The 26,439-nt window shown below is 32.9% G+C and overlaps 2 protein-coding genes across 3 annotated transcripts; one reads left to right on the plus strand and one right to left on the minus strand.

The window, feature by feature from the left end:
* Nucleotides 1–1,783: 1,783 nt before the first annotated feature.
* On the plus strand, nt 1,784–11,465 carry Ald1 (fructose-bisphosphate aldolase). Its single transcript, XM_074174466.1, has 6 exons — nt 1,784–1,981; nt 5,432–5,631; nt 5,711–5,976; nt 6,050–6,270; nt 10,895–11,027; nt 11,118–11,465. The coding sequence occupies exons 1-6, from the start codon at nt 1,803–1,805 to the stop codon at nt 11,211–11,213; spliced, it is 1,095 nt and encodes a 364-aa protein (XP_074030567.1). The 5' UTR covers nt 1,784–1,802; the 3' UTR covers nt 11,214–11,465.
* A 2,132-nt stretch (nt 11,466–13,597) lies between these two features.
* On the minus strand, nt 13,598–25,108 carry Vps26 (Vacuolar protein sorting 26). 2 transcript variants are annotated; one of them, XM_074174541.1, is made up of 7 exons: nt 25,085–25,108; nt 24,257–24,400; nt 23,439–23,652; nt 22,248–22,431; nt 21,807–21,982; nt 16,382–16,855; nt 13,598–13,816 (listed from the first exon to the last, which is right to left on the minus strand). In XM_074174541.1, exons 1-6 carry the CDS (start codon nt 25,091–25,093, stop codon nt 16,389–16,391), a joined length of 1,194 nt encoding a protein of 397 aa, XP_074030642.1. In that variant the 5' UTR covers nt 25,094–25,108; the 3' UTR covers nt 13,598–13,816; nt 16,382–16,388. The 2 variants fall into 2 exon arrangements, with proteins under 2 accessions (XP_074030642.1, XP_023019844.1); XM_023164076.2 differs by lacking the exon at nt 25,085–25,108 and adding an exon at nt 24,508–24,696.
* Between the last annotated feature and the right edge of the window lie 1,331 nt (nt 25,109–26,439).

The following is a 26,439-nucleotide window of genomic DNA, read 5'->3' on the forward strand; positions in this document are numbered from 1 at the left end:
ATATTAATACAAATTATGAGTAGGAGAGGTCCTAGCACAGATCCTTGCGGAACACTGTTAACTATGGGCTCTAAATTAGACGTCTTGTTGTCTCTTAGATCGATATATTTCTTTCGATTTCGTTTTTTGTCGAAATGGAAATCTAACCTGCTTCTGATAATTATTTCGAAAAGTTTTTTTCAATTAGAATTGAAATATATATCCTTCGGTGGAAAATTTGGCTCAGTGACGGAGATGAAGTCTATATAAAACTGAAGTAAAAATGTTTGTACTCCGTAACTTTAATATCCTGAATCGAAATATTTGGCCAGTTTACATTTTCGAAAGTGATTGTTGTTTCATGATGACACTTGGTAGGTATATTTAATACGGTTACTTTATTCTTTAAAAACTCTAGTAAGCTTTTGAATAACACCATCAAAGATAAGCGTTTATCAGTTATTTATACAACTGAATTCGAAGCTTGTTGTTGTTCTCGGTTCTCAGAATAAGACAGTGTCAACCAATAACTTTTTCATTGCCTCGCCTACCTTATCCTTGTATTTCAATTGGTCTGGTCGGTGAACGAGCCCCCTACTACGTCACTATTCCAAAGTGCATAGTTTCATAATTCTGATGCAATAAAAAGCGTGTTTACTGTTCGAGTCTAACAGTTCTCCGTCCTTTCTCTAGTAGGTGTGTCTGTACTTACGTCAGGTATGAATTTTTTTTGTTTGAATTGAGATTGGTATTTAACAAAATAATAATAATTTTCGTCAATTCCGAATAATAAATGTTTCTCTCGTTTTACTTATTGTGTAAATACCTGTCGTTGAATATTATACGAACATTTGCCTATTTTAGAAGTTTTCAACTCAGAACATGAAGATTTTGTTCACGTTCATGTTTTGAAAAGTCTGTGTTTACGAAAAGCTGTTTACTTAGAAGATATATTTTTCAGTAATGTTGAGAACACTGTAAATATATGAAACAGTTGCAGTTGGAATTGATTTTACTAATTTTGAATGAGTAAAAACAACATTTATGTACCTACGTGATAAAATATACATTGTACATTATTTAGCATTCTTAATCATAAAACACAAAATTCTTCTTTCGGAAAAATGGCCTTGTGTAGGATGACCTACCGCTAGGCATAAATGCCACGAAAAGAACTACCAGTGCCTCAATGGAAGCAAAAGCCATTAACACATAGAGAGAGAGAACTACCAGTTGTTTTCACATTTTAATAAACTGTGAAAACTACATATTTCACAGTAAAGCAAGTTCATATTGCAATTATGAATTTTAACCTTAAATTTCTGGTAGCTGTCTCATGTTTCGCATATTGGAAAATTAAAATTGACGGATATCGAAATTATGGAATATAAAATATGTTTTTACAAAATAAATAATAAAGTGCTGAAGAATACAGGAATTTTATGAAATTGAGCCAAATCCTAACTTTTGAAATACTACTCTATCAGTGTTCGCATTTCAATACTGCACTATTAGTGTATTATTTCCAAAATAAAGCAATATAGGTATTCCTCTTCTGTGACGTTTGTACAAGTTACTTTTGAAAGTTATCGTCAACTGAAAATCATGGATTTAGTACTAGTATCTGTGTGTTAGCCTTCGAACTTTTCAGCTCATCTAGTATACTTGTCAAATCATCAGCATATAATGGAAGTTTAACTGGGCCTAGAACAGACCCTTGTGGGACGCCAGATCTAATTGCTCACTGAGTTATTAATATTCTTCGAAATATTCCAGGATTTTAATTGATTTTGATTTGTTTTAGTTTACCATCAATAAGCAACATGACCACTCACTGGAACTACCCCGAACCAGCTCTTCAAGATGAGCTCAGGAAAATCGCCAACGCCATCGTAGCAAATGGAAAGGGTATCCTTGCTGCCGATGAGTCCGTTTCCACCATGGGCAAACGCCTTGCCGACATCGGATTGGAAAATACAGAAGAAAATCGTCGTAAATACAGGTAAGTAAAAGTTTGTTTGTTAAGGGATTCATGAAATAACTATCAACTCATAATATTGAAACTAATTAATACAGTTTATTGTATGATTGTCACTATAAAGGGTTTTACAAAAACCGCGACACGTGTTTCATTATACAGTTTTGCATTGTTCTACGTTTCGGCTTCGACTTTGAAGCCTTTTCAAGAAATAGAGTAGTGTGGCTGTACTGAGAGACACACTTTAGGGTTTTGATGTAGTTTTACGACGTCATATAGTAACAAGCTTAAAAGAGGAAAAACATTAAAATTTGGAAAAAAGTTAACAGCATGTTGCAGAGAGTACAAAATTCTGTATCGATCAGTATATACCACGACACAGCAGAATAAATATATTAGTCAAACTGGTAGAACATTTAGGAATCGAATCCAGGAACATCATATAAGCTAAGTAAAAAATTCAACATATTCAAATCATCTTCTAGAAGAAAATCATATCTTTAATGAAGAGTTCGAAATTTTGCACATAGAAAATAAAGATTTGAAACTGAATCATTTGGAAGCAATGGAAATTAATATACTTAAAAATTCAAACATTCTTATGATTGACCAACTGGATTTGAATAGATCACCATTATTGAGCTCGTTTTCCTAAGAACACCTCAACAACAACAGAATTCTTAAATTTGTCATCTTTACATAAATTCAAATTATACACTTTCATTCATTTGGTCAAAAATAAGCTCAAAGATTGAAATCTGACTTTCAAAGTTGACAGTGTTCAACTCGAACAGTATATTCAATCATCTATTTCTTTTTAGTTTCAGTTCAGATTTATCTTTTTTTTGTTGTTGTTGTTTTCTCCGTACTTAAATTTGTAATAGTTATTGGAAATATTGTTTTTTCCCTATTACATACATGTATGTTCTTTAGAAAAATAAGTCGTTATTGACTCTTATTATTATACAGGGTTATTCACGAGGATCTCGTGAACGGTGAAAAATGGATAGTAGGTTGGTAAGAACGGAAAATTTAGAAATTTTATAATTGCTGCATCTTCATTTGAACAAATATTGAAAATCTGTTGTTACTTTGCCTCAGCAATTTTATTTAACTATCAGGATATGATAGTTGTTTAAATGTTTATATCATATTGGAATTTTTTTTTCGAGGTTCCCGAGAGTTTTAGTAAATAATGGTGAATATTTTACTCTCAACCATGTTGTCAGGGTAAAAAGCAATAGCAGGATTAACCAGATAGCAATCGGATAATCTGTGTGGACACATGAAAATTCTGGATCCAATTCTACCATGTCAAAAACTCAAAACGCAGTTTTTATTGTTCATAAATGATCAAATCTTAATATTGATACATTGTTATGTTTCAATAGTACAAAGATGGATGCAGGACCAGAACTAAACCTTTCATAATCATAACCACTGCCTGTCAAGCCGCGGTGAAGCCAAAATTATAAGTTTGGCATATAACAATATCTTGACCTATCGAAAATATTATTTAAAAAATCTCTTAATTATTGGTATCATCGAGATTGTACTACCGATAGTTTGTTTCATGTTTGAATTAATGAAATGTCCTTTTTTTGTTATTAAGCAAGTATAATTCCCTTATCTCTAATGGGTTTGATATTAAATCCTCACGTAAATAATTCAAGGCTAAAGGTTGGTACTATTTATAGAAATTTGATTGATTGTTCGGTGTCGAACATGGTAACCTCTGATATGATTTTATATTATTTATATATAGCTATGGAATACTTTAATACTTCGGGAATTTGATAGTGCCTATATTTTTATTGGAAGTACAACTGATGAACAAGAGGGAAATATCCAAATCATTCATATTACTATTTTTAAAAGAAAATTGAATCTAATTCGTCCATTGGATCAGCTGTGCTATCAAATACATTAGTTTTGTCGAGATTAACAGTCATCATTTGTTTACCAAAAAAAGAGTTTAATGGGCCGCGATTTGTATTTCTCTAGATAACACAGCATAAAATAAGCTTGGAGATAGTCTTAATGAAACAAACACAAACATGGAAAATTCTCGTCGCTGTTTAAAAAGAAAACGTAGATTGGTTCAAGCAGTAATTGATTTTTGTAGTCAATGACAAATATAAAAAAATATTGCGTACAAGAATTCTAGGCTAGGATTGGTAATAAAGAAATGAAAATCTATATATTTACTTCGATATTGTTCTACCATCTAATTTTTTTACAGTTCATATTCATTTATTTCCTAAGAAACTTTCAAAAATTTATGCAAGTGAAAATATTTGTCTTGAATATTCTAAGTGAAAAAATTAGTAAAAACTTCTATAAACTGATTTTATGTCAAAATTTACAATATCTCTCCAATATTATATGCAAGATTATATGTCTGTATAGGTGAGGATTTCAGATAATGTTTCACTTGTTTTGTATGCTCTCATAGGTGTTTTATTTTTTGTGACATGTACAATAGTTTCAATTGATGATTAAACTTTGATCAATATTTTTTTAAATTATTTTTCAAATATCTGATTGGTATTTATTGAATTTTAGAGGTTAGAAGAACCAAGTTGTGTGATATAGAGGTCGCTGAACATATGGCATTATGTTCTGGGGAATGTCTGCACATATACAAAAAATATTCATATTGCAAAAACGGTGTCTCAGAAATCAACCTTTCTCAGAGAGAAAGCTGTAAAAAATATTCATATAGAAACAAATATCAACACTAACAGTTCTCTATATTTATGAATCTGTTGTATTTGTCAAAGAAAATATGTCTCTTTTTGCGACTCATGATATGATCCATAGCCACAATACACGAAACCAAAATAACCTTTTGAATATAAAGACACATTTAACCCATCTTCAAAATAATATACCTTTTTCAATTTAGTACAAGATACCTGAATCTCTCAGAACTTTGTCTTCTATGATCATGAGGAATAAATTAAATTATCATTGAAGAATTCTTCCAGCGAATAATAAGCTTTGAAGAGAAGTAAACTGATGTTGTTCGTGTTGAATTTTTCATGTCGTATCATTCTGCATTGTGATCTAGTTTAGTCTCTTTTGAACCCTACATATAGATGTATATGTTCGTGTTCTGTATCTAATATAACAATATTACATTAAGTATATTGACTGTGATAACCTTGTTATTTATACATCTGTGGCCATTTATATTCTTAACCAATATTAATGATATTGCCTCACGATTTTCTACTACTTCTGTAATGTTTACTGTAATTGACATGTTCTACACCTGAAAGGGTTTTTTATTACGAAGAACTATCTATCTGTTGATTTGGGGGCCCCTTTAACGATGTATGAAAATAAATTCACTCATGAAACTTTTCGTAACCTGTGATCTGAGATTGAATTAGATTTTTTTTTTCAATTTATATAATTTTTCAACTGATCTTCTAGTGACGTTTTGAAAAATATTCTGCTTGTTTTCAGACAACTTCTGTTCACAACATGCCCAACAATTGGAGACTATATCTCTGGAGTCATCCTCTTCCACGAAACTCTATACCAAAAGGCTGATGATGGTACTCCATTCCCAGAACTCCTGAAACAAAGAGGCATCATTCCCGGAATCAAAGTAGACACCGGTGTGGTTCCTCTTTTTGGCACCAACGATGAGTGTACCACTCAAGGTAATTTTGAAAAACCAACTCAGATTTTTCGGCTCTCATTATTTAAGTTCAACTAATTCTCGATAAATACTGCTTGTAGGTCTGGATGATTTAGCCAAGCGATGCGCTCAATACAAAAAAGATGGCTGTCACTTCGCCAAGTGGCGTTGTGTGTTGAAAATCAACGAACACACTCCGTCCTTGACTGCTCTGATTGAAAATGCTAACGTATTGGCCCGTTACGCTTCCATCTGCCAAGCCAATCGCATCGTGCCAATTGTTGAACCTGAAATTTTACCCGATGGCGCCCACAACCTTGAGCGCTGCCAGAAAGTTACAGAAACCGTTTTGGCTTTCGTATACAAGGTGAGGCAGTTAACAAACAAATGCAAGCAAAATATTTTCAGAAAAAATCAATGAAACTTCTGTCACCTTTCAGGCTTTGGCTGATCACAATGTCTACTTGGAAGGAACTCTCTTGAAACCAAACATGGTCACCGCTGGACAGTCCTCTCCTGTTAAAGCTTCCCCCGCTGAAGTGGCAATCGCCACCGTGACTGCTTTGCAGCGCACCGTTCCTGCTGCAGTACCCGGAATAACTTTCTTGTCTGGTGGACAGTCTGAGGAGGAAGCTAGCGTCAACCTGGATGCCATGAACAAGTAAGGCTTCAGTTTTAAGTGAATTAAAAATGATTGGCTTCAATTTTGAACAGCAAAATTGAACCATAGAAAAATAATACCGTATAAAAAGTATTTGATAATTTACTTTGAGAAGTAATGGTTGTTAGTCAACGAGTTATAATAGAATTGAAAAGTTTGTTTTCACAAAAAAATGAAAATTGGATTAGAGTATCTATGTATCTAATCAATCAAATCCCAAACCCAGTTATAGGAAACTAAATATTTCGAAATGAAATCTTGAAATACCACCTGCTAATACCATGCTGTACGTTCAATTATCTCCGCCAGACATTTATGCAAGATACCTCGCATGAATGTCTGGGTTAGTCTAGCACAGTGATTCTCAAAGTGGTCCAGATGGACCCCCCAAGGGTTCAGGAGGGACTCGACGGTGGTCTACGTTGTCGTGATCAAAAAATGGGGGTCCGGAATTCGTAAGCGAGGCTTGCTTTCACCTATCAATGTGACAGATAATATTTCAAGAAGCTCAGCGACTGTCACATGTAGACACTTGCAAATTCCTTATTCAGTATGTGTCGAGACTTGCAAAGCGCCGCCGTCCGCAACGCTTGTTCAGACATGCAAAGGGAACGAAATACAACTTGTGTGTGTGTGTGTGTGCTTGCAATCTTGCTTGTTTGATTCTTCACCAATATGGGGGGAGGAGTTTTATAAATAAAATAAGTGAGAATTGCTTGGTTTCTTGTGCTGTGAGTAGAAGTCAAAAAATAAAGTTGGATGGAAATCGCTCTTTTGATAGACTAACTTCACTTTTTGACATCCACTCACACTACAACTAGTGTTGTAGTTTTTCGAAAAATGGTAATTCTTGTTTGAAATTTCCATAGTTAGATCTAATCTTCACGTTTTTTGTCGAGTTTTGGGAATATGGTAGAAATATAGCTACATGAGGTCCACCGGAATCAGCAAAATTTGGTCTATGATTAAAAAAAAGTTTGAGAACCTCTGGTCTAGCAAATGTTACTCGTTCATCCAGCAGCAGGACCACGCTGAAACCAGACTGGTTTCATTTTGGTGTGGTTGAGGAGCATTTTTCTTTGGAAAGATAAAGGAGTATATCCCAGAAAAACTAAATGACCAAAAAAAGATTTGCCAGTACTTTTAATTTTTCGGTTTGGCTTGTTACTTTCAATTCAATTATTCTTTTAATTTAATTAGTTTTACATTTCTCTATTCATTTTGTTGTATAATTTATTTCTCCAATAATTTCACGAGTTTTTTTTACTCTAAAATTAAAATGGTAATGTCTAAATTTATAATTAAAAATTGTAGTTGCTTTGGAGTACGTTTTTCAAACTGCCTCTATTCTCTTTCTTAAATACTTGAGTCTCAAAGATATTCCGTCAGAGATTTCTGTTTTAGTCATCTCCTGATGATGCTACTTTGTTTAAGCGAAACACGCTTCGAGAAAAATGCGCTACTTCCAAATATGTAACATGATTTGATCTAAATATGAATTTTGGAAATGACTCGACTATTTTTTTATAAAATGACCAATAAAATATACAGTGTGTCCGCAAAGTATGGAATACTAACCAAAGGTCGTTTTACAAAAACCTGAAACACGTCGATTTTTAATTTTAATATTCTACATTTCACAACAAAATTTCATTGTACAGGGTGATCCATATCAATGTGATGATGTCAGCGGTAAGTTTTTTAAATGCAACGCCCTGTATTTGGTATCAGTTTTAGATATCCGTAACGAGCTAGTTCAGAAAAGGTATGTTACTTGGGGTCTAACGAACAGAATTTGAAAGATGTGCCCTTAGAAAATAAATTTTATTGATATCTAATAAAAGTAGAAATTAATTAGTTATTTTTTTTTTCTAATGATTAATTTAACAATGGGAAAGTAATCCAGTAATAAATACATGACTTTATTTTAAATGCTGGAACTGTAGTCCTTGCTGTATTTGACAGTAACCTAAACGTTGAATAAATTCTTGTTGAACCTTGTTTATGGTTCCTTGAGAAATATTGTTTATTTCTGTTCAAATTATCTCTTTTAATTGTTGAATATTTGCTGGTTTCGTTTTATAAACAACATGAAATAATCCAACGGATTTAAGTCTGGCGACCTCGCTGACCATTCAGTATGTTCACGTCTACCAATCCATTGGTTCGTAAACATTTGGTCGAGATACCTTCGAACATCTGCAGCATAATGTGGAGGCGCACCATCCTGTTGAAACCATAAACTTTCATCAAAACTTCCAGGATTAATTCTACTGGAGAATAAATTAATTGAAGTAGGTACAAGATATCCCCTCAAAAACTGAAGGTATGTTGGCCCGGCTAAAGTACTGTTGAAAAAGTAGGGTCCGATGATCCTGTTTTTTAAAATGCCAGCCCATACATTTACCTTTTGCGGGTATTGTTGATGATGCTCACGCATCCAGTGAGGGTTTTCTTTGGCCCAGTACCTACAATTCTGACGGTTGACCCCACCATTTAATGTAAAAGTGGTTTCATCAGAAAAAATTACATTTTTTGACGAGAAGACGGTCTCGGTAACAGTTATCCATCATGGCTTCACAAAATTCTATTCTTCTATCTGGATTATCCTCGTTTAATTCTTGAAGAAGTTCGATTTTAAAGGGATGCCATTTTTCCAATTTTAATACTTTGTGTACAGTTGTTTTATTGACATCAAAATCACGACTAACCTTACGAACAGAAGTGTGCACATCTTCTTCAAAAGCAAATAGAACATCTAGTTTTGTATCATCATTTAGAGAAGGACGACTTGATTTGCGTGCACTTTCAAGTGTACTAGTTTCTCGAAATTTCTTTTCAATCTTACTTACTTGCTGACTGCGTTATGCGTCTTTCTGGATATTTTTCATCAAATAAGTTACACTTAAATTCATTACTACTTCATATTAATTCGAAGCAATATTACAGAAAATTCACGAAATAATACAACAATTACTGTCCTATTTAACAGTTACTGAACGTCAATCGAAATAATGGCATTTCACAATAACAAAAAAACTAGCCGCCTAGTTTTTTTTAAATTAATAAGAAATACTTGTTAGCACGGTTACTATCAAATACAGCAAGGACTACAGTTCCAACATTTAAAATAAAGTCATGTATTTATTACTGGTTTACTTTCCCATTGTTAAATTAATCATTAGAAAAAAATATAAAATAATAAATAATTTCTACTTTTATAAGATATCAATAAAATTTATTTTCTAAGCGCACATCTTTCAAATTCTGTCCGTTAGACCCCAAGTAACATACCTTTTCTGAACTAGCTCGTTACGGATATCTAAAACTGATACCAAATACAGGGCGTTGTATTTAAAAAAATTATCGATGATGTCATCACATTAATATGGATCACCCTGTACAATGGAATTTTGTTGTAAAATGTAGAATAATAAAATTAAAAATCGACGTGTTTCAGGTTTTTATAAAACGACCTTTGGTTTTGGACATATCGAATTTACTCCATACTTTGCGGACACACTGAGTGTCACATAACCATGTTTGCGGATGACACTGCAATTACTGTGGCCGACAAAAACAAAGTTGAGTTGTCAGACAAAATAAATAAAATAATAGATAAATTCAGTGCTTGGTGTCAACGCAACAAACTTATTCTGAATAAATCTAAATCTGTTTCAATGAAATCATTTATTAGGAAAAATTTCAGCAGTGACTCTTCCACAATAAATGGTATTCGATCTTCCAGCGAAGTCTTGTTTTTAGGAACGTCTTTAGACCTGGAGCGGTCATATTCAGAAGGTCTGCAACAAACTCAATTCCGCATATTACTCAATCAAACAATTGAAAAACACTCTAGATAATTTTGGATTGATGAATGTCTACTTTTCTATGGCTTATTCTCACATCAGCTTTAATATCATTTCTTGGGGATGTGCAAGGGAATTTCCACGAGTTTTTGTTGCTCAGAAAAGATTGCTGAGACTAATTTTTAATATAGATTTTCAAGATAGTTGTAGACCAATTTTCTTAAGAGAGGGCCTATTGACGGCACCTTCTTTATTTATCTTAAAGTGTGTCACTTTTGCCCGTAACAATATAACTGAATTTGTCACAAACGCGGATATACATGGTAGAGACACCCGTCATGGGAAACTGTTAAGAACCCCCTCACACAAAACGGCTCACTTTAGATGCTCCCCACTATTTAATACAACAAACTGTTATAATAACTTGCCGACATCTATTAGGAAAATCGAGTCAGATAAACTTTTTAAAATTGAGGTGAAGAAACTTCTCTTACGGAAGTGTTACTACAGTCTTGAGGAATTCTTGCACGACACTTTTTCATGACATTTTGAGAGTATTTGCTAGAGCTTCTCCGATTTTTTATATAATACTTCTATGTTGTGAAAGTTTGTGGACGTGAACCATATTTATTGTTTTTGTATTGTCCAACTTCTGTAGTTTTATTTTGTTTTTTAATTATGACTTAGCACATGTACTCAATGTACCAAAATGTCAAATAAATAAATAAATAAATAGCATGAAATTGAACTGTAAAGTAATGTTACTACCAATAACTTTTCAAGGGTACCCTCTCAGTTTTCTTTTCTTGTTTCAGATACCAAGGAAAGAGACCTTGGGCTTTAACTTTCAGTTATGGCCGTGCTCTCCAAGCATCTGTACTTCGCGCATGGGCAGGAAAAGATGAAAACGTCAAAGCTGGCCAAGATGAATTGTTGAAACGTGCTAAGGTTTGTCTAAGTGAAATGAACAAAATAATTTTAGAATAACTGGTGTTAATTTCAAACCATCGTTTCATTAATATTTATCTTTCATTTCAGGCTAACAGTGATGCATCCATGGGTAAATACGTTGCCGGTAGTGTAGAAGGAAAAGCTGGAGATACTGGTCTGTTTGTACAGAACCACGCTTATTAGAAACCTACCCTATATAACTTAAGGGTCCCGTGCAAATTTGTTGGTGTTTGTTAAGTCGGAAAATCACTCAGGAAATCGAAGAAACAATATTTATTTTATGGTTTTCACAGAAATTTTATTGAATGCAGAAAATATATTGCTGTATATCTACCTTTTTGTTACTTCATATATATCTCTAGAATGTTTGGCTTGTATATCAAGTTGTTGTGGATGTTAGAACTGAAAATTTACAATAAATGTAACGACATTGTTTTTGTTTTTTCGAATCAACTGCCGATTAGAAAATATGACCGTGAGACCGAGACCGAATACAGCATAAACTTTTGTGCATTTTCTAAATCGAATAAATAGATTATAATATTTGGTGGGCAAAAATACTGGTTGTCTCAAAAGTTTTGTCGTATGTTATTGTAGAGGATCCACTTTTTATCACACGTTTAATTATTCTTTTAATTTCATTAGTTTTACATTTTTCTATTCATTTTGTTGTATAATTTATTCAATAATTTTACGAGTTTTTATTACCCTAAAATTAACACGGTAATTACTAAATTTATAATTGAAAATTGAAGTATCTTTGGAGGTTTCTCAGACTGCCTCTATTCTCTTTCTGAAATCCTTGAGTCTCAAAGATATCCGGTCAGAGATTTCTGTTTTAGTCATCTCCTGATGATGCTCCCTTATTTAAGCAAAACACGCTTCGAGAAAAATGCACTACTTCTAAATATGTAACATAATTTGATCTATATGTGAACGACTTACCCAAAGCCTTGAATCTTGGTAGTGTATACCAGTTCGCAGATGACACATCAGTCATTATTACTGGAACAAATGCATTAGAACTCTCAACCAAAGCTTCAGCCATGTCAAATAGTATAGTCAAATGGTCAGAGGCAAATATGCTTAAATTAAATATTACCAAAACAGGACTAGTAATTTTTAGCAAATCAATAAACTGCGAGGAATCTCTATATGTAAAACTTCAAAATAGGTCTATTCCAATATCGGATCACACTAAATTCTTAGGTGTCACAAACCCATATAAATTTATTGAATAACAGATTAAGCTCTATTTGTTGTGTGATACGATACTTAAGGGATCAAGTCTCTGTTTGTAGCCTGAGAACATATTACTGTGCACATGTGCAGTCATTGATTTCATATGGTATTGTAATGAATCTGAAGCCGGCCCTGACTGGTGTCCCAGTCAGCAAACGCATGACGCATCGCGAAATGTCCGGATGGGTCCCGAAATCCGCAGAGGGATCCAGAACGTTCGTTGACGATATAAAAACGTCACTCTCCGTCCCGAGTGGGAGTCTGTATTTAGAAAGCGAATCGAGCGGTGAAGATAAATTAGTGAAGATAAATTAAACGTTAGTTGCTCAGTGTTGTATATAAATTACTTGCGATAGTGAAATATTGTTAAAAATAAATTTGATTAAGACAGTTCATTCTTTAATTCGTGACAGTATTATATTTTGGGGTTCTTCAGTATACTCACAAAAAATATTTATTACTCAAAAAAGAATCCTGAGATGTATCCTAAATCTGGATCAAAAAAGCTCTTGTAAAGAGTTCTTCTGTAGTAAACTTGATATTTTGACAGTGCCCTCGTACTTCTTGGGTCTTGTCTGTTTCGTAAAAAAATATCCATACCTGTTTCCCAGAAATAGTGGTCAATATTCGAATAATATGCATATTAACACCAGACAATGTAACGAACTAGCTATTCCCAGCCATAACTCAACATATGAGAAAGGAGCTTACTATCAGGCAATAAAAGCATATAGTTCTCTACCGAAGGAACTTAAAAATATCACAGTCTTCAAGAAGTTTAGAAGTTCAGTCATTTCTTACTTGAGACATAAATGCTACTATTCGTTTAACTGCTGGCCAATTTGAAATTTGCTACGAAAATCATTAATAAAAATAGCTATGTAAATATTGTTTATCATGAATATTTCTGAAAAACTCTTTAATTTATATAATTTTCAACTGTAATTTGTCGATGATGATACATTAATATCTGTTAATTTTAAAATTGGTAATTCCAGGGTAAATGAGAATTAACTTCTCGAAAGTTTGACTTTTGCTGTGTCCACTTGTAGATCGTATTGCAATAAAATTATTATTATTATTATTATATAAACATTTGGCAACACAACAAAAAGTCAAATTCAGAATATGGCCAAATAATGAATGCCATATTGAACCATTATTCAAAGAGTATATCAGTTAGATTTCTCTTCTGAGGAACTGTTAAATCTCCAAAAAGTATAATTCCTACCCTATATTTTGGTTTCATATGTTATTGTTTAGAATTGGATGTGAATAAACCATAACAGACTATCTTTAATTGCAGAATAAAAATATTCGTAAAATTACTTTAATTTTTTTAATCAGCTATATGAGAAATATACAATAAAATTATATGTAAACAATAAATTTGCTTAATATACAGAATGACAGTTCAATATTAACTGCAATATAATAACAATTACATTATTTACAAAATACCTTCTTCACATACTTTTAACATATTTACCTAAAAAGTACTTTTTTTGTAGCAGCGTCTACATCACACTCAACAAACAGTCCATCTGCAATAAATTATTAAAAAATCAATACTGTATTTGTTAATAATACAAGTCAATTACAAAAAGGGATTTCTTCATAGTTTAATGTTTGTATACTTGAAAGTAGTTGTTTTGAACGAATTCATTTTACCCAAATTGAATCTAAAGGAAACTTATGTGCCTAACTAAACTTTTTTGTAATGAAATCCTGGCAGTTGATCAAAACGAACTTGTATTTTTGTCTGCTAATTCGACAGACATCTTCAGTGTTATATGAATTGACTATGAGCACGAAGGTAGTATCTCAAAGACTCAGCAACGACTGACTGGGGAAGTCCATGTTCACTAATATTTACACCAGTATGGAGTGGGGTGCACATGAGAATGCTTACTCCTGATTGGTCTGCACTTATGCTGAGTTGTTCTTATTGATTCACGTTCATGATAGTTGTGCTGGTGGTTGGATGTCGATTGGAGTGGTATCCAGGTCAATTTTTGGCCTTCTTGAGTACTGGATACCACTTTATGTTGACTCCTGTACCTTCTTCATGTTTGATGAGATCGTTGGGATGCTTATAGAAACCAAATGTTTCCTGAATTAACACCAATGAACAAGAGGAAGTTTGTAAGGTTACAAAATAATTTCCTTAACTATGGCTCAAAGTTTCCAGGGAACAACTGTACCAAAAATCAGTCATTTCTAGGTAAAAAGTAAGATTTTGTGGGCTAAAACATGTGAAAGTACAGACAATAACAGAATAGGATGATACAAAATTGTAAACAAAATATCATATTTTCACAATAAATGCTGAAAATGTTGTCTATTACATTCTAAACACTTTAAAATGTTTTTTTGTACGCGACTTGTGGTTGCTTTTTCAATTTCCTGGGATCCAGATCTTCAATACTCCGCACTATTCGCCGTCGCAATTCTTCTTTGGTAGGCACTGGAGTACTGTATACCCTTTCTTTTAAAACAACCCATAAAAAAAGTCAATTGGCGTGAGATCGGGTGATCTCGGTGGCCAATCCCACGGCCCTAAACGCCTAAACCAACGATCGTCGAAGAGTTCGTCAAGTTTCCTGGAAACTTCCTGGGTGGAATGAGCTGGCGCTCCGTCCAGTTGAAACCACGAATTCCTATATTCCTCTAAAAGCAAATTTTCAAGAAAATCGGTTACAGTCGTCCTTAATATTTGGAGATATCTCTCTGCATTCAGTGTGTCTTCATAAATAAAAAAGCTAATTTTATTGTTCTTCAGAATACAGAAAACATTCAGGTCAAATTTTTCTTGAAAACCCATTTCTTTTGTAACATGAGGATTATGATCAGCCCAAAAATGTTTATTCCTATTGAAAATACCATCCTTCGTAAATTTTGATTCGTCGCTCCAAACTATTTTTGACAAAAATTCCCGATCTTCCTGTGTATGAATCAAAAAGGATTCACAAAAATGCATTCTACGTTCGAAGTCTTCTGCTTTTAGAGCTTGAACTTTGGTAAATTTATACGGATGCATTCTGTGATTTTTCAAAATTCGTTGTACTGAAGCATATGATACACCTAAATCTTTTTCTGCACTGCAAATGGAAGCTTCTGGATATGCATAAAAATATGCCAAAACGTTAACAGTAATTGTCCTCATTTGAAGTAACAGGTTTTGGTAATGTTGAAGGCGCTTTTAACATGGAGCCATAGTTAAGGGAATTATTTTGTAATCTTACAAACTTCCTCTTGTTCATTGGTGTTAATTCAGGATACATTTGGTTGAATTTTCTTCAAGTTCTGGCAATGATTTGATCACACTGTCCGTGTATAATAAATAATTTCATAACTTCGTTTGAATAATCAATATTTGCATTCATTTTTGGCGATTTTTTGAAACACCGTCAATAACCATTTATCGATTACTTATAAAAGTAATTCTAAATTCTAAAAAAAAATAATGTTTCTAAAAGAAGCGACTTTATTGAGAAAACTTGACGATTCAGGTATATCATCTTGAAGCATTTTTCACCATCTTTCAATTCACCGAGTAATATACAGGGGGTTTCATTTGAAAAAATGAACTTTTGACTACTTTTATGCACAATGGAAATAATAGTAATTTTAGCACACCCTGTATGATATGGAGTCGATTTCTTGGTGTTATTTGAAAATTTCTAGTTTGTCCAAACTATCATCAATATATCAACTTTTCATAAATTGACAGTACTGATGTACTTAATTTCAATTAAGGCTATGTTTTGGACCATATTTAGCACAATTTATTTTTTATCTCGAAAACAGTTAGAGATAGGTATAGGACATTATTAACAAAAAAGTATTAAAATAACAGAGAGATTCCAAAAATGTATTAATATACGGGGTGTTCCATTTAAAAAAATAAAGTTGCTAGGACTTTTTGATGGAAGTGGCAACGCCGCAATGCTGAAAATATTTTAGATCGATAGAACAGGTAAGGAAATGTGAGAGGTGAAATTTTCAGAAAAATCATGCTTTGCGTTTTCCAGAAACGTCTAACCTACCATCGACCGTGAGTCACGCTGTATAGTGAGCACAAAACAATGTTTGAACTTTGAACTCACCTCTCTATCACTCAACATTGTCATTTCCGTTATCGTTCTGACCATCACCTGCTTCCCTAGTCATATTTTGAATCTGATTTTCAGTGCCTTCTGTTGGCGATGAGACTCTCTGATCGAAAGGATCACTAGAATCGAGTTTGTCATTAGACTGTGAACTATGTACCCGTAAAAAGTCCTCCTTGACAGTGGTCGTGCTATCTGAATCATTCCTGGCATCTGTTTGTTGATATTGTTGAGCAGTATTCTGGAGATTTTGGGTGCCCGCCATGATCGCAGGCCCCTGGAGGTTAGGCTTCCGAACTTTATCACCTTTACGCCAAAGGGTTATTTCTTGTTGTTTGAAATACCTTCGGTCCTCAGTGTCCATTAACACTAAATTTAGAAAGTAGCGAACGGAGAATTTTTTGTTGATATCCCTCATCGTTGGGGTTAGTTCATAGCCAGCTAAGAATACTCTTATAGGAATGCTTTCACCTACAAAATATACATATGTAATGGTATCAAAAGTAATTGAATATGTGGTTCTAAATCAATCGGTATCGTTTTTAGAGAGGAACAAAGTTATCAATAATAATAATAATAATAATATTTATTTATCCTTTGAGACGTTAACAACGTATAGGACATGTCAGTACAACACGTTAAAATAGAAAATAAACATACATTAAGATAAAATATCTCAATAGTTTTAAAGTATAAAATGTATAAAATATAAAGAAAAAAAAAAACAAGATTAGTCAAAATTGGATGTATAATAAAATAATAAAATCTGGATGAAAGTCTGGACCGCAATCAGCTAAAGTCGTCTAAAAGGAATTCACTGACACTGTAATAAGCCTTAGACAGGAGCAAATTTTTAACTTCTCTTTTAAATGACATCAAACTCATGGTTTTAAAGTGATCAGGTAGGTGATTGAATAATTTTATTCCCATATATTTGGGTGACTGTTCAAATTTAGAGGATCTGTGTCTAGGAATACTTAACAATTTTCCATTTCTGGTTGAGTAACTGTGGTAAGAAGAATTTGTGTTATATTTTGTTAAATTATCGTGGATGTATAATAAGCATTTAAATATGTAAATACAAGGGAATGGCAGGATTTGATATGATATGAAGTGCTGTTTGCACGATTCTCTCCATGGGATATCAAATAATTTTCTGATTATTTTTTTTTGGGAAATAAAAACCCTATCTTTGTTGGTGGCATATCCCCAAAGAACCACATTGTAGCTTAAATGGCTGTAGACCAAGCTATAATATACGTCCAGCAAGGCATGCAAGGGCATAAAATGTTTTATTCTGGAGAGAGCATAGTACGCTTGGTTAACTTTTTTACAAGTGACTGTAATGTGTTCAGACCATCTTAAGCAATCATCCACATAGACACCTAGAAATTTTGTAAAATTCGTTGATACCAATTCCACCCCTCTAATATCAAAGACAGTAGGCTGTTTATCAAGACCGATAGAAGAACTAAAATGGATACATTTTGTTTTATTCAAGTTAACAATCAGATTGTTTAACTTGCACCAATCTAAGAAGTGTGTTATAAACCTGACCGTTGATGACTTTAATTCCTCTAGACTGTGTGCTGATACCGCTAACGAAGTATCGTCAGCAAAGAGAGTGAGACTATTGTTGTTGATGTTGAAGTATTTGGGTAGATCATTGACGAATAATAGAAAGATAAGCGGTCCCAGGACAGAGCCTTGAGGAACTCCTGAACTGATTGGTTGAGGATCAGATAGTGTATCTTTTATTTTGACCAACATTGTACGGTCTGAAAGAAAATGTTTGAGCCATTGCAAAAATACACCCCTAAATCCTAGATTAAAAAGTTTGGTTTCAATAAAGTCATAAGATAGACAGTCAAATGCACGTGAGAGGTCAAAAATATTCCTGCCACGTGCATACCATTGTCTAGGGAGTTATAGATGATTTCAGCAAAACTACAGGCAGCTGACTGTGTGGACTTACCTTTACGAAAACCGTGCTGGCAGTCAGTAAGAATCTTAAAATTCAACAAAAAGTTAGCCATTCTCTCGTTAACTAGTTTCTCAAAGATTTTTGAGAAAATACTTGAAAGAGCGATAGGACGATAGTTAGTCACATCTGATGTTTCTTTACTTTTGTGAATGGGAATAATAATGGCCGTCTTCAAGAGTGATGGAAATTTGCCGGTTGTGATAGACTGATTGAACAGGTGAGCTAGATGCTTAGAGATCAATACCCCATTTTCTTTTATGATTCTCACTGAGATATTGTCGTGGCCTGTGCTTTTTTTATTTTTTAAACCATTTATAATATCGATAACTTCCTCTTCAGTTATTGGCGCAAAGAAGAATGTGTTTGTTAAAATGTTGGAAGATGTGCATATAGATGATCTATTGCTACCTAAATGTTTTTGTAAGTTATCTTCTACTACTGATGAGAAGTAATCACCGAAAGTATTAGCCACCCTTTTTTTATCAGTGATCAACTCATTGCCATGGTTGAGAATGATGTCAAATTGTTTTTTCCCTCTACCCATTTCCTTGTTAACTAGGTTCCAGACTGTATTATGGATAATCATCATGGTTTTCGTAGCCAATACTCTACTACAACAGCAATTATCTCCTTCTATGAGAAAGTATTAATAGCTACTGAGAAGGGTGAAAATCCAACAGGAATATTTTGTGATTTAAGTCGAGCTTTTGATTGTGTTCAACACGAAACTCTGCTTGATAAGTTATATAAATTTGGTATAAGAGGTAAAATTCATGACTGGTTTAGCTCGTGTCTGAAAGGACGGAAACAAATTGTAAAAATCTCTCATTGTGGTAAAACATCTCGGTCATCTCCTCAAAGAAATTACATTGGGGTACCTCAAGGCTCCATTCTGGGGCCAATACTATTCGTCTTATATATTAATGAGCTACCTCTGATCTTAACTGATGCATTCACTACATTGTATGCAGATGACTCAACGCTACTGTTTACAGGAGAAAACTCTGAAATTCTAAAAACAAAAATTAACACCACAATGCTCAACTTTTCAGTCTGGTCTTCTGATATGTCTCTTCTTCTCAATACAAACAAAACAAATTGTGTAACTTTTCATACTCATCAAAACAAAAACGTACCGCCATTAAATATCAACATTATTAACACATGCATTTATAGTACTGAAAGTGTTAAATTTCTTGGAATTTTTTTGGACGAAGACTTATCATTTCGAACTCACTGTCTACAGCTTTCTAAGACACTGAACTCAAAATGTTACCAAATCAGAAATCTTAGATATACATTGAATTTGAATCATCTCCGTTCATTCTATTTTGCAGAAGTTCAATCAAGAAATAACTATGGTATTGCAGTCTGGGGTGGATCAGCATATGCACAAAATGTTTTTCTGGCTCAAAAGCGCATTATTAGATGTATTGCTAGAGTCTCATTTAACCATAGTTGTCTTGACCTTTTCAAAAACATGAGGATTTTAACAGTTAGTGGTATTTTCATTTTAGAACTTTTGAAGAATATACACAAAACTCGTGACGACCATATGCGTGTAGATGAACTACACAATTATGATACTAGACAGAAAGGCAAATATTGCGTTCCCTTCAGACGCTTAAATATTAGCTTGAATTCACCTACTGTACTTGGCTTAAGACTCTATAATCGACTTCCACAAAGATATAGATCCTTTTCAAACTGGAAATTTCTTATTGAAGTGAAAAAGATACTAATTGATCTGTGTCCCTACTCCCTAGAAGATTATTATGAATTAATTTTTTAAAGAACAACCTGTAAACATGTATTATTTCACTATCCTATGTTAATCGTATTTTGTCTACAATCCTTGTTATGCATGTACATAATTTATTTTATTTTATCATTTTACTCACTGTACTTTGTTGTATGTCTACATGTTTTTTGACTTGCCCTATAGCTGTATTTGGTCGAATGGATAAATAAAGAATTGAATTGAATTGGTGGTAATAGCCACACGGATAATTTGAATGATACTGAAGAAATGAAGAGGCCTTGAAAGTGAAACTTTCTACAAATATGAAATATTTTAAAATATTGCACGCAACAATCAAGAAACACTCCAAAACAAACACTTTTCTCAAACACCAGAACTACAGAACTCTTCTTGACTAGCGTTTCACCAACCAAGTTGACGTCTTCATAAGATGAAGGTAACTTCATGTACGCTTCTGGTGTTTGAAAAAAATGCTTGTCATAGATTTTTTCTACGTCAGAGATTCCAGTTTTATCTCTTATCATGAAATATTCCCTGAAAATCCATTAGTTTGTTTCAAAAGTTGTCAGTTTTAATGCATTGTGTTTTTGTAGCTCCATATCTCAATAAATATTTATTTTACTGTGTCGTGGTGTATACTGATCGATAGAGAATTTTGTTCTCTTTTTTACATTTCAATTTTTTCCTTCTTCAGCTCATATGATGTCGTTAAGTGATTTTCGGCCAATTTTTCTCTACAAATTCAAATTGAACCAAAGCTCTGTCAAAAAACCTAAAAAATGAACCAGTCATTTGGCAATGATAGAAATAAACATAGTTCTATTCATCACTAAAATTTTCACACACACACACACAATTACAAGATTAAATAGTATATGAGAAAACTTATTGTGGACTAGTCAAAAAAGTAAAACGCTAAAAGCTAAACACAAATATTTGATCTTGAATAAATTTTAAAAAAGACTAGGAATGTTCCTACTGACAAAAATCAAGTAGTTTTCATAAAAGAGCTCTAAAACAATGCATTTCAAACTTATCATTTCAACCTTAATCTTCAAAAAATTGTTTGAATACTTAAAAAAGAGGAATGAAATAATGCATTCAACATTTAAAGGGATTCGTTTCTATTTCACCATTTGGCAACATCGGTTATAGCTAATAAAGGACAATCAATCTGTTACCTGTATGAGACAAACAAAGATGACATATTTCAGAGGCGTGCTGTTCTGTTTACTTATATTCCGAATTCCGAGACATTCTGTGACATATGACATTTTGTGCACCTAACCTATTTTCCTCTATAAAAATAAATAACAAAACAACTGTTGTTTATATGGCTTGTGGGGGTGGTATTGCTGTATTGCTGAACTGTATTATTAGTCTTCGACTTAATAAAGGATTTATGTATAAGTACATTGACTCAAATTGCGCTTATTTCGATTAAGATATTACAGTTTAAAGTGTACTCATGAAAACTTTCAAAACAACCTAATTTAATCTTCACAAATTAAAGTATCATCCAAGTATGCTTGTAGGTAAGCGGTGAACTTCCTTCTTAATAATAATAAATCTTATCGAATCTCTCTCTATTGAATCTTATCGATTCTATGTGGTTTGACTCAACTTTCGGTTGGTAAATTTTAGGCTTCAAAAAAACCCAAATTAACAGTACTCACCTCTAACTGGTGCACCATCCATAATTTCGTATTTTGCGATTGTAACATTTTCTGTGTACGTGTTGGCTCCAGAACCGGTCGTTTCTCGCTTGATTATAGCTATTTCCATGTGTTTAATCTTTATTCGAACTAACAGAAAGTATATTTTCCCAACGATAACGTCTTTCAAATGATATCTGTAAAAGTAATTGAATATTTTTCAATAACCGAGAAACCCAAGTTTACAAATCAATATTTTTCATTTTATACCACTGATATCCAAGTACTCAACAACAATTCAATGTACGTGTATGTGCATTTTTGCAACTCTATATTTTTTAGGTCATTCATCTATTTTCTCATTGAAAACATATAATAGAACTTGGACTTCACATAAACCATACTCTGCAGATTAAATTGCTTGAGAAAGAAATTGCAACATGTTGAAGTACAAAGACTTACTTCGACTTGTTATATTCAAATTCAATATGTAAGCAGTCTTCAATGCCCACTTCCATCTTGATGGAATTGTTCATTTCTGGATAACTCGAGAGAGTATGTACGGCTATATCAACTTCTTTCATGATATCAGCCAATCTTCGGATGATGGTTACCCTGAGAAAGTATCTTAGGCGAACATTAGCACCTGTAAAAGATATGATGATTGAACTTCCGCAAAATCAATTTCAAATATTCTACTACTATTATTATTACATTACATTACATGATAATGCTCAAATTGAAATATAACCCTTTTATAATAGTCTTGAATTATTTCAAACACAACGAAGCATATGACCTTGAATTAGAGAGAACTGCAAGTATGTTAAATATTAAACAGATCAGAAATCAATAATGCGTTATCGTCAACTGAATTTGTAGTCTGAACCTATTCATAAATGAACAGTAAACCAAAATATTTGAAAAGAAATACGATAATGGACTGAAAACAATTTAAAAAAACATCACATTGAATTAGTTTTTTTTTGTTAATTTTTTTTTTGGAATTTTACCTTTAGTCACACTTCAAAATCTGATAAACCATAACACAATTTTTGAATATTATGTTGAGAAGAAACATATTTTCCATTCAGATATGAATATTACCAACACAAGTTGTATGATAGAACTATAAAATAAATCATTAAATACAACTGGCCGATACTTGATTAATACAGTTTATTGTATGATTTTCTCGAACCTTGTGATTGAAAAGCCCAGAATTATTGAATAAATCATATCTTGTATTTTGTAAGCAACAGTTGAAAACTACACTTTATTTTGAAAGACTTCCAATATTATTTGCATAAAAAAATGGGTTTCTCTGTTAACCAGTTGTCATCTCCGTATCTTTCATGCAATTCTCAGCAATGGTTAGAAACATTACAGTTTAAATTACCTTGATTGCTTTCAAAGTAAAAAATTTGACATTACTCAAATACCCAAGAGACCAATGAATATGTTATCAATATTTCAAAAGTTAAGATAAAAATCTCGCACCTCCGTTAGGTATTTTGAACTATAATTTTACCTTTATAATGGTTGGTCCATATAAAAATAAGGGCATACAAGGTGATTGTATCGGACATAAACCTACAGAATAATAAGAATCTCACATCGTCATGAATATTAAAACAGGGTTCGTTGACTCACCTGTATAAACTTCGAATGGTTTCTCTACGCAACTAAACTCAAATGGATAACTAGAATGTGCGATCATATCTCCTGGCCTAGCAAGTTCCTTGACTAAAGATATAAATTCGTGGTGATTCCCTCGATCGTAAAACATTTCAATCTGCCCAATGAATTCGATTTTTATGCCTTGATGTTCCAGTTTGCTTCCTGGCTTTTTAAGGCTTATGTTCACCTAAAAGTATTTGTTTGTACCAAAATGTATGCACGAGTACTGTTCAGCAAATACAGTGAATTTTAATTTTTCTCAACAAATAATAATTTATTCAATTTCTTGACTCCTTCAAAATAGCGTCTTTCCAGTCACAGGAGACCAAATCTGGTGAATACGGTGGCTGAGGCATGATTATGGAGTTGGTTATTGACCTTACACCAGGGCGAAAGTCATTTACATTTTTCCAACCTTCTGTGAAAAGCTTGTATCACTTGTAAACATTTCTCTGACTCAGAGTACAATCACCGTATGCCACTGTCATTACCCACACAAAAATATTTTACACTGATAAAAAATAAAAATTATGTAATTTGATTTCAACTAGAACACCATGGTAAATGGTGTTCCAGAAATATTAGCAGGTTACACAAAAACAGAACAGGACCAAACACTGTGCTTTGGGGAACTCCTTATTTAACATGTCTTATGTAGGAATATTTGTCACTCAAGTACACTTCCTTAGAATATTAGTATGGCTAATGATGTTCAATGCCTTGGAAAAGTCTGGACAAGATTTATTATTTGTTTATTGCTTTATCAATGACTGAATGTAAAAAATCCTGACCTTGCCTGATACCGTTTCTCCATCATAATAAAGATATAGTCTTTCCTTCTTCCCATCTTCTGTTTTGACTTCGGCGGTTTTTCGAATTTCTTGTTCATCTAAGTAAATGTCTATTTCAGCTGACTGGCCAAATCCAAAAAAACTCTGAAAAAGATCAGATTATTCAATAAGTTCAAAGTTTCTGAGGCAAAAAAAAACAAGAAAATAACCTCGAAGAATTAACCTAAATACGCCTACTTTTCTTCACTTACCATTATACTTCACTTAAAGCTCAATATTAGTGATTTCAATATAGAATGAATTTCTCAAATATATTAATCAATAAAATAATATATGCTTATTAATTGTGTATCAAATATCAAAGTAAATTCATGGTAACTTAATCTTTTATTCGGCAAGTTTACTAAAATATTGCCATTCAAAATGGCGGCTTGTCTAAATCTCAAAATAAATATCTACTTCTTTTTTATGGTGTTTTGTGTTTCACAGAGATAATAAAAAAGAAAGAAATTTTTAATGTTTCGAAATATGAGTTTGAATATGTAGCATCCCGATTATGGGATTCCCAAATGGGATATTTTCGTTTCATATTTGATATTTTTATAATAATCTGCTTCAAAAACATGAAGGGTTACGAATATTAACATTATTTTTTCCATAATACCCACTTACAATGGTAAAATCACATGAGAAATATGGAAAATAATATATATTTTCATGGCACTTCTACAAATTTCCGTAACCTTCAGTAAGAATACTATATTTGTTACCTGGCTGGTAGAAATGCCGAAAATGTTTTCTACCATTTGTTTAGATTCTCCAACTTACCGTATTCATTCAATTTGTGTTCTTTAATTATCGTGAACGAAACACAAAATAGATTTTGAGTTGAATTTTTCAATACTGCCAGAAAATCACAGCAGGCTATTTGCATGAAATAAACAATGCTCCTTGCATGAGAAGAGCTCTAAAACGTTTTCGAAAGAAGAGACATGGGAGGTAAGGGAAGGTAAGGAAAAGCATCCTTCAATGATCTAGAGACAGCTATCTACTTTTGAAGATCATTTCAGGTATTATGTCTATTTGCTATCGTTTCAATACCAGACACATCACGTCATTTTTATACAGAGTATAATGATACTCATTATACTGATGATGAAAGTTCTCCAAAAATAGGGTATTATCCGAAAATAAACAATTGCAAATTGACACCAACTGTTCAAATTCAAAAACAAGTATTCATCTATAGATTTAGTCGATTTATTATTTCTGTTCGTTGAGGCAATTTGCGAATGAATAGAAAAATTGCGAAAAGTATTTTTAAATTCTGACGACTAAAATTTCGTTTTTGAAAAAGTAACGATAGTTTTGAGCCTCTATATGAGCAACCTTGTTACCGACTTCCATACTGAAGCAGATTTAAAATATATCAGTCACTACTCTTTGCTCTGAATCAAGTTGAACAGTTAAGTTCAGTGTTTGATCCACATTTGATTACTTACATCATTGTCAATATGACAGTATTGGCATTTGACATTTGGAGACAGCATTGATATGTTAGAAAAGTAACTAGAAATGAGGTTTGGTGTTTCTAAAATCACCGAAACACAGATTCCAGAAAACTGGTGAACCAAACGTCAAAATACTAAACGATGCTTTTATTATAATGAGAGAGACAATTGGCAGATGATGAGTTTGGATTTTGGGTATTTGAATTTGAACGGGCGATCGTCCACCATTTTCTATAACTACTAAGCTGAACTTTTACAGCGGTCACCTGAAACATATATTATTGTCGTCAAGTGTTTCATTTATAAGAGTCAATAGTTATATTATTTTCTAAATAAACATCTGAAATCATACACTACACTGAGATTCTAATGAATATTGAGGTTGACAGCATCGTTTTAAGAATTACTTTCAAGTTGTAATGAATCGGAGGAAGATAAAAATCACAAAGGTCCCTTGACATTGGATATTAGATAATTTCATAAATTGACGAAAAATGTCTCCAGTATTAATTTCTGTTATCATCCATATTCGAAAAAAAAACCCAGGGTTATTCAGTATGTTGACGTTTGGGTCACAACCGTGTTCCAAATCTATCCGGTTTTTCATTAGTACCAAAATAGCGTTTATTTTAAAGCTACCGAACCACATTTATTGTTATTTTTGGAACATAT

The sequence above is a fragment of the Leptinotarsa decemlineata genome, unplaced genomic scaffold (assembly GCF_025532065.1).
Source record: "Leptinotarsa decemlineata unplaced genomic scaffold, Ldec_3_MD MMD2_P_RNA_scaffold_1, whole genome shotgun sequence".
In the NCBI taxonomy this organism is placed as follows: domain Eukaryota; kingdom Metazoa; phylum Arthropoda; class Insecta; order Coleoptera; family Chrysomelidae; genus Leptinotarsa; species Leptinotarsa decemlineata.